This window comes from Dendrobates tinctorius, unplaced genomic scaffold (genome assembly GCF_039654945.1).
Source record: "Dendrobates tinctorius isolate UK_male_01 unplaced genomic scaffold, ASM3965494v1 ptg000167l, whole genome shotgun sequence".
In the NCBI taxonomy this organism is placed as follows: domain Eukaryota; kingdom Metazoa; phylum Chordata; class Amphibia; order Anura; family Dendrobatidae; genus Dendrobates; species Dendrobates tinctorius.
This window is the reverse complement of record NW_027361834.1, coordinates 1,501,100-1,510,658: the sequence shown is the minus strand read 5'-3', so window position 1 is coordinate 1,510,658 and position 9,559 is coordinate 1,501,100. Positions and strand designations below refer to the sequence as shown.

General features: G+C 45.9%; 1 protein-coding gene across 4 annotated transcripts in view; it reads right to left on the bottom strand.

The window, feature by feature from the left end:
* Positions 1-8,321: 8,321 nt before the first annotated feature.
* The window catches only part of PLEKHA8 (pleckstrin homology domain containing A8), a 41,699-nt gene continuing 40,461 nt past the window's right edge, over positions 8,322-9,559 (bottom strand). For all 4 annotated transcript variants that reach the window (XM_073550714.1, XM_073550713.1, XM_073550715.1 and 1 more), the window contains one exon: positions 8,322-9,089. In XM_073550714.1, coding sequence (XP_073406815.1) covers positions 8,892-9,089 — 198 coding nt within the window. In that variant the 3' untranslated portion in view covers positions 8,322-8,891. The remainder of the gene's footprint in view (positions 9,090-9,559) is intronic.

The window sequence follows — 9,559 nt, the reverse complement described above, 5'->3', positions numbered from 1 at the left end:
TGGTGAGCCTGTTGGAATGAGGGAGCCTTGATCAGAATATCATCTAGGTACGGGAAAAGAACGAGGCCTCTGACTCTCAACAAAGCCATCAACGCAGCCATGATCTTCGTGAAGACTCTGGGAGCGGTGGCAAGACCGAAGGGCAGTGCGACAAACTGGTAGTGGTGCTGTCGAATCGCAAAGCGCAGGAACTTCTGATGTCCGGAGAAAATTGGAACATGTAAATAGGCATCTTGGATGTCTATTGAGCACATGAATTCCTGCTCCTCCATGGAGGCGATGACCGAGCGAAGCGACTCCATGCGGAAGTGGCGAAGGCGGACCCTCTTGTTGAGCAGCTTGAGATCCAAGATGGGTCGAACTGCGCTGTCTTTTTTCGGCACTACAAACAGGTTCGAGTAGAACCCCGTGAAGCGCTCCGATTCGGGAACGGGCACAATCACCCCGGAACTGAGGAGAGCGTCGATAGCCGTAGAGAACCCCGGGATCAAGGCTGGATCCTTTGGAGGCCGGGATTCGAAGAAACGATCCCGTGGGAGAGAGACGAACTCTATCTTGTATCCTGAGGATACGACCTCCCTGACCCAGGCGTCCTCCACGGCGGCCAGCCAAGCGTCCCTGAAGGAAAGAAGTCGACCTCCCAATTGGAAAGGCCCCTCGCGTGCCCGATGATAGTCATGCTGAAGTAGACCGTCCAGATCTAGATCTGGACGGTCTGCCCTGGGAGGAGTGGGGTCGCCAGGAAGGAGTGGGTCTGAAGGAAACTTTCTTTCTCTCCTGGCGAGCCTGCGGTCTCTGTTGGCTGGAGGAGTTGTCCGCCGTATTGAAACGGCGGAAAGTCCGAAAGGGTCGAAACTGACGCCTTAGTGGGGGTCTGCGAGGCTTGGACTGAGGGAGGAGTGAACTCGTGCCTCCGGTGGCGTCCTTAATAATCTGGTCCAATTGGGACCCAAAGAGGCGCACCCCCTGAAAAGGCAGGTTAGTGAGGGACTTTTTAGAAGACAAGTCCGCTTGCCATGCCTTTAGCCAAATTGTACGTCGAATTGCAACAACGTTGCTTGACGCCTGAACTGCACAGGATGCAGCATCCAAGGAAGCGGAGAGAAGATAGTCCCCAGCATGGGAGATCTGATTGGCGAGATCGGCCAAATGCTCCGGTTGCGCCTTATCTAAGATGCCCTGACGAAGGTCGTCTGCCCACGTGGCTATGGCCTTTGCTGCCCAGGATGAAGCAAAGATTGGACACACCGCCACTGAAGCCGCTTCAAAGGCAGACTTCGCCAGGGATTCTATAATCCTGTCATTAGAATCCTTTAGGGACGCCACGCCTGAAAGCGGGAGAACAGTGTTATTGGATAGCCTGGACACGGGCGGATCGACCGAGGGAGAGGCCGACCAGTTGTCCGTGAGCTCCTTAGCAAATGGGTAGAGTATGCCGAGACGTTTTCCTCTTTGAAAGCGTCTGGTCGGATCCTCTCTTTCCTTGGTAAAAATTTTCCCAAACTCGGAATGGAAAGGAAAAACCCTGGAGGGAGTTTCTGCCCGTCTGAACGAAACCTCCTGATCTGAGGATTTCGCAGGGGAGTCAGCAATATCAAAGGTATGATGGATCGCAGCAATGAGGTCCTGCACTGTGACCTTCATGCTTGCATCCTGGTCTGAATCCAGCTCTAAAATCCCCTCAGATGACCTGTCCGAAAGCGCTTCCCCTGACTCGGGAGAGGAGGCCCGAGAGGGAGGCTGGTGAGAAGGGCTATGCGGTGAGATGGGACTAGGAGAGGATTCCGGCTGGGAATCTTGCCTGGGTCTTTTGCGACTACCGCTGGCTGATTCAGATGGAACAATTTGGGACCTGCTTGGCCCTGCTGATGAGTCCAGGGGCAACTTATCAAGAATGGCCACCAGGGACTGAGACACCCTGGTGAGGTCTGCCACTGATTGAGATAGCGAGGAGGCCCAGCCAGGCATGGGGGGCTCACTCTCACCTGGGGCCGCAGATGGCTCCTGGACGGCGTCAGGCTGAATTGGATTGCTACAATCCAGGCAGAGGGGAGTGGACTGGCCTGAGGGAAGTTTGTGATTGCACGAAGAACATGCAACGTACTTGACTAAAGTGCGGGGGGGGGCGGTAGAGCGGGTACGATCAGACTTAGAGTTAGACATAGTGAAAAGCTGAGGTAATGCCAGAAGGTTGGGGGACAGAGGGCGGAGAAGGGTCAGTCTGCAGTGCAGAGCTACTCACGGTCCGGTGTCCCCAGAAGCGATGCTCTGCGACCTGTCAGTGGATGCAGGTCAGAGCGAAATCCGGCCGACAGACCTCCTGAAAAAAACCAGCTGGAGAAGATGCTATCCAGTGAGGAGCTAGTGCCCGGCTAACAGGCTGGGAAAATGGTGCCTTCCTGAGAAAAAGCGCGCGTTCAGGAGAGGGAGGGCGGAGCACCACGCAGGGTTAACAATTCACCGCCCTCTAGCCAATAACAGGCTGGGCAGGTGAAGGACAGGCGGTGGGAGGGCCTGGGAAGAGCGGGAGAGAAGCCCGCTTAGAAGAAAGGGGCGGGGGGCGTGGCCGCGACGCAGGAGTAGGCCCGAACTGAAGCCGGGGCCTAAATTAGTTGCGGCGGCCGCCTGTCAGCAGGGGGTCGGGGCGGAGGTCCGAAAAAGTGGGACGCCGCAGTCGCAAGCCGCTCCCAATGGGAAAAAACCCTGTGCTCCCTGTCCCCAGAAAGGGGGGAGGGAAGGGGGGGATGCCCAGCAACATTGAGCTGCCTATAGCCTTGTGGCGACTGCGAGCGACCGCAGCGCCTACAACCGGGGTTCCCCTGTGACCATTGAAGAGGCGACCGTCGGGAATGGGCAGCCAGGTAAATAAATAAAATACTCACCCATCCACGATCCGTTACCTGTCTGAAGAAGTCTTGTGTCTCATCCAACCGACAGGCTCTGGTAGGCGAGTGGGAGGGAGACTGGCGACAAGGACCCCTGGAGTCGCTGGCACGTCTTGGTGTCGGCGTCCGTCTGGCTGGTCCTGCCGCGGAGAACTGCAAGGATACGGGGTGGCAGTACACGCCGTACTTGCAGACTCCATGTGGGAGTACAGATGTGACTTTTCACTCTGTATCCCTCCGTAGAACCTGAAAAGGAACGACGCACGACGAGGTAGATATGGGTCTAATAAAAGACCCGTGTCCACCTCCTACTGACACTAAGCTAAACTGAGGAATTCTCTGCCGGTCGGTGGGGTGTACACTGCGGAGGAGGAGCTAACCTTTTTTTGTGCATAGTGTCAGCCTCCTAGTGGCAGCAGCATACACCCAAGGTCTCTGTGTCCCCCAATAAGGCGAACGAGAAAACTTTTTGACACAGTGATCAATGAGTGGAACAGGCTGCCACGAGAGCTGGTGAGTTCTCCTTCAATAGAAGTCTTCCAACAGAGGCTGGACAGACATCTGACTGGGATGATTTAGCGAATCCTGCTTTGAGCAGGGGGTTGGACCAGATGGCCCAGGAGGTCCATTCCAACTCTACAATTCTATGTCTAATTCAGTAAGTGGTTTGCGCCTCTTATGCTGGCGTCCCACCTGCGAGAAACTCGTACGAGTCTCACATCTTAATACCCTTAATACTCAGCTGAATAGAAATACATGCAGCCGCGTACTACAGTCCCGAGTGCCGGGTATTATGTCAGACTCGTGCGAGTTTCTTGCAAGTCTGATCGTGGCCTTAAAGGGAATCTATCATTAAGTTTTTGCTATGTAATTTGAGGACAGGGTAATTTAGAGGTTGAGACAGATTTTAGTGATGTGACATTTATTTAGCGGTGTGCTGTTTACATACAATGAAGGCTTTTTCACCAGATTATCACTGCTGGGACCACAGTGCACGAGCCCTGGTTTGACCACATCCACTCCTCGGATTAGTAGCTGTCAATAGACAATGTACATAGAAAGCTATGGAGATGTGCTGCTGACATATGTATGTAGATGAAAACGTGACACTCAGATTGATGCAATGAATTCAGTATGTAAATAATCCATGAGCATTTTGCTCAGAACCCCACTTTGTCTAAAACTGTCCCTGCCCACATGACATGTAGGATAAATCAGATGTTTGGCACGTTAATACGGATAATTTTGCAGCATAGGCCATGTCATGATCACCAGGATTAGGCTACACTCGGCCAGTGTTGGATTGTAGTTAAGAGCCGTACATAAATCTTGACTTATCTGGAGTTATAACACAACTGGCTTACTTTATTAAATTTCCTACATACTATTTTTAGTACTTACTTACAAATCCTTTTCCACAGGGGAAGATTCAGGATTAAACTCACTAATGTTTTTCTAACCTCCCTCTTACTATCTTACCCAGAATGTATGCGCCCTCTGCTGGATGAAATAAATTCATCATTTGCCATTTATTGCAGTCACTTTACTTTTTTTTTCGTCTTATATTCGCTGACATGCTGTGCGCCAAATTCTTCAAAATGGCACATCGGGTTCATGAATTTGCCACAAAATACAAAGCGCTCTTTATTTTTGTATTTGTTGTTTTGGGGACTTTTTGGTGCAAAAACTCATATGTGCATTTAAAAATGCGCCAGATTATGAACTTACATGAAAACGTACTCAGGGCAGGGACAACAGTGACCTATGCGCGAAACAACATATTGGTAAAAGTCAAATTTGATGAATCTGTCAAAAAGATCTGGATAAGCAAAGTTGTCAAGAAAAAAAAAAAAAAAAAAAAAAATGCAAACTTAAAAAGTGGCACAAAAGTTAGAGAATAAGGTGCAAATAATAATAATAAAGTCACTAAAGAAGAGCAAATTATTCCAGAAAAGTTGAGAAATTGTGATGATGAATTGGGGCCATGGAGTAGGACAAAGATTAATATAGTAATTGTAGGGTTAAGTCTCATTCGGATGGGTGTATTGTGACAGTATCACTGATACCAGTCGACTTCAGAACAACCATAAGTGGACTGGGTGAACATCCAGAAAATAGACTGTTACACACAGGTACGCCTACCATAGTGAAATCTTTTTAGGCTGAAAAAGAAAAATAACTAAGATATTGTGGTTGCATAAATATGCACACCCTTACACTAATACTTTGATGAAGTATCTTTTGAATTTATAACAGCATTCAGTCTATCAGCATGGCACATCTAGAACTGGCAGTCTTTTCCCACTCTTCCTTGTAGTAGCTAAACAAATCTGTCCAATTGTGATGGCATTTTCTGTGTAAAGCGCCCTCTTCAGGTCACTCACAGATTTTCAATTGGATTCAAGTCTGGGCCATTTCAAAACTTTGACCATCTTCTGGCAAAACCCTTATTTTGTTGATTTGGAGATATGCTTAGGATCGTTGTCGTGCTGAAAGGTGAACTTCCTCTGTACCTTCAGCTTTTTAGCAGAGGCTTGAAGATTTTGATGCAAAATTGACTGATATTTGGAACTGTTCATAATTCCCTCCACCTTGACTACAACCTCAGGTTCCAGCTAGAAAAAACAGCCCAAAAGCTGTAGCCAATGCAGGTTTTAGCAAAATATAGTTGGGCCTGGATGTTTTTGTTTGTAAGAAAAGGCTTCTATCTTTCCACCGTACCCCAAAGGCCAAATATATGAAGAACACCGGAGATTATTGTCACATGCAGTACACTAGCAGCACCTGCCAGCTATTCCTGCAGCTCCTTTAATGTTGTTGTAGTCCTCCTGGCAGCCTCACAGACCAATTTGTTTCCTATCTTCTCATCAATTTTTGAGGGACGCCCAGTTCTAGCTAACTTCACTCTTGTGCCAAATTTAAGCCACTTCTTGGTGACAGTCTTCACCGCGTTCCATGGTATAGCAAAAGTCTTGGAAATGTTTTTTGTACCCTTCTGATAACTTTCCAAATGAGATCCCATTGCTGTATTTTAAAGTGTTCCTGGATTTTGCTGTAACATGCAACCAAGAAAACGGCAGGAAAATTCTTCTAGACTTTAACTAAACTTTATATGGGGTTACTCAGAATAACAGTAAATGATGGCAGCGGTGTACCGAATATTTCACGTGAGTTTACATGCGTTTGGCCAATTCTGAAAACAACCACATCTCCAATTATAAGAGGGTGTTTACACTTATGCATCCAGATTATTTTTATTTCCCCCATCACAATTGTTTCTCAATAGATTTGTGGAGATTATGGGTAATATGAAAGATAGAAAAAGTTCTGAAGTGATTCTTCTTGATAGGCGGGGGTTTTTTTTTTTTTTTTTTTTAACAGGGGTGTGTAGACTTTGTATACCCAATGTGAACGGATGGATGGACAAATGACACCGCAACGAACCAATTTTGTGTAAATTTATAATATAGCACGAACATTATCTGATGGTGTTTTCCACAGACCTCTAGTGTAATTGCATATATTTTACATTTTTCATGTTTTTTTTTGCCAGGACATAAATCCCTCGAGAACCTGAAAAAGCAGGTCTGGGTACAGTAAATAGATCTGTACGGCTAGTTTATGCTGTATAAGCATCATATTTTATACTGTACTGATACAGAACAATTATGGAATAGGACAACAGGCGTTATTGCTTCTGACATTTTTGTTTTGTGCCGTACAGAGATTTGCACAATCGTCAGGGTCTGATAGAAATAATAGAAATATTATTTACTTGGAGATATTCTGTCTAATGAGAGACGTAACGAGAACCATAAAAAAACAACAAAAGCCATCATTGATGTTTGGTCTTTGTGAAAAACCAGTGACGGGTATGAATTTCATCTTAAATTATTTCAACTAATTTAGCATCTGTTCCCCTGGTGTTAATATTATCAGCTCGTCTCTAGGCCTCCTAGAGTAGACATACCGTACATAGTTTCCTATAGGTCATAGTTTTCCACTTGGTTTTGCTCAACAGCTGGTACCCGGACTCCTTCCTGCAACTGAGAAGTGGTTCGTCGTCTGGCTGAGGCCTGCACGGTCTTCTCAGCAGCTCACGTACAATCCCTCTACAGTAACCCGATATTGGCCTACCAGTGTAAGTATACAACACCCTGCTAAACTTGATTTACAGCCTCTCCCAGGCATCATGTGGAAGCTGAAAAGCCTGAAGGAGTTGTTTGACAAGAGGTAAAAATAAGGAAGATTAATCATATATACACAGAATACCACAAGGCACTATGGCAAAGATGATGGGCACTGCATGAAGCCCGATTTTTCTTTCCTAGCAAATTGGCCTTGGCATTCTGCATCCAGGTTGACATTCCAATCCTACATTCATCCTGGGACCAGCGCATGATCGGCAGGTATTGTGCACATGACATGCTCATTAGAAAGTGAAAATAAGTGACGCCAGACCATCCCTTACAGCAGAGGTCTCAAACTGCATTCCTCAAGGGCCGCAAACAGGTCATGTTTTCAGGATTTCCTCAGTATTGCACAGGTGTTTGAATTCTTGCCTGTCCAGGTGATGCAAATATCACCTGTGCAATACAAGAAAATCCTGAAAACATGACCTGTTTGCGGCCCTTGAGGAATGCAGTTTGAAACCTCTGCCTTAGGGTACGTGCACACACTGCGGATAAATCCGCAGGTAAATCTGCAGGTCAAAAGACCTGCGGTTTTACCTGCGGATTGCTCTGCGGTTTTGCCCTGCGGTTTTTCATCTCCTCAATGGAGGAGATGGCAAACCGCAGCAGAATCCGCAGAAAGAATTGACATGTCAATTCTTTCTGCGGATTGAAAACCGCAGATAATCCGCGCGGAAAATTCCGCACCGTCTGCACTGCGGTTTTTGATTCCCATAGGGAATCATGGTACTGTACACCGCAGCAAAATCCGTAGCGTGTGCACACACCCTTACAGCAACCCCAACCCATTTACCCATCAGGGCATACTGCTCAGAACACTTTGCTATTAACCAGAATGATCACCATGTCAGCCATGTAGTAACCATTGCCGAAGAAAAATATGTAATGGCTGCTTTTCAACCCAGGTTCATGTAGTCCAATATTTCCCAAACTCCAGCCCTCACGGCTCCCAACACATCATGGTTTCAGGATCTCCTTAGTATTGCACAGATGATGGAATTATCATCAAGGCATCAGAAATTGCCACAGGTTCTCGCACCTGTGCAATACTAAGGAAATCCTCAAAAAATGAGCTGTTGGGGGCCATGAGGATGAGACTTTGAGAAACACTGATGTAGTCAGATCTGCCAGGTTGGCTTCAATGTATAAAAGGGTTTGTAATGTTGAGACAACTCATTTAAAATGACAATAACAAGACTGAAAAGGCTACAAGAAAAGAATCAGAAAATAGCAATAGGCGTGGTGACAATTAAAAAATTCTATATTCCCGTTCATTAAATACCCTTTATAAAAGCAAAGCGCTACAGCCGACAATGCTGGAATGTCCTGAGAGTTGTGATTACATTGAAGAACTTGTTGAGGCAAGTTTCCATAAGAGGTAGGCAAGCCAAAGTAAAACTTGCAGGTGGCAGAGAATCGCTGAAGCGGTCTCTAAGATGAGCCACAATTTGCACCATAATCCAATAGTCTATAGTGACAAGTCCATGTGTGATCCGTTACACAAACATTTTTATGTACTTAAAAACATCATTAGAAAAAGTTGCACCTTGTTAGTCAGTATTAAGTCCATAAATAAAAAGTTTCAAGATAACAATGAAGAGATCCTGACGCACAATGGTGAACGGTGGTGGCATCTCCTGCACCTCCAACATTAGACCATTCATAAATACAAAACGTGATTGTGAATTGTAGAAGAGTGAGTTCTGGAGGCAACTTCTGTCCATGTAGAAATATAGTCGCCCAGGACACCATCCATTCACCTGCCATCTAGTGCTGGGGAGCAGGTCATATCCCTGGACTCCGATGTGACTGGTCATACAACTTCATCTGACTCTAGACCATGCTCATCATACAAAGTGTCCAAAATATTTAGCTGTTTCTCCATAGCTGGCAGATAAATGTTAAGATCCCTCATCATGGCGTCAGTGAACAATTCATCCTTCTGATCTCCTTCCTGAACGGCCAGTGCAGCCACGAATCCCTCATACGTTGGGGCTGCTCTTAAGGCCAGCTGTAAGAAATAAGCAAGAATTAAGAATCAGAAGTTTATTCCTCATTTACTTTAACAATTAAACAACCTTGGTGAACAAATATCCAGTTTACTAATTTATCTTAGGGGTATTCTCAAGTTTAGATGTTATCCCTTATCCTTTGGACAGGGAGTAGCTTTCCAATCGCTGGGGGTGCAAACACCCCACTCAACCCCAAAAAATAAAATGACCACCAGCAGGACAAATTGCAATTTCCAGCCCCACCCCATTAAGGAAAAAAAAAACCCAATAACATCATATGTCAAACATATAACAATAATTTCTATGGTGAATTTATAATAAAGGTTAATATAAAAAACAACATTTAGGCCCCACGTATCACAAAAAAAAAATGGAGACCAAAATTATTTTGAGATTGAAATGGGAACTTTTTTTTTACAGCACGTATGAAAAAAAAAAATGTGACTGCTCATGAACTAGCAGAAGTGGC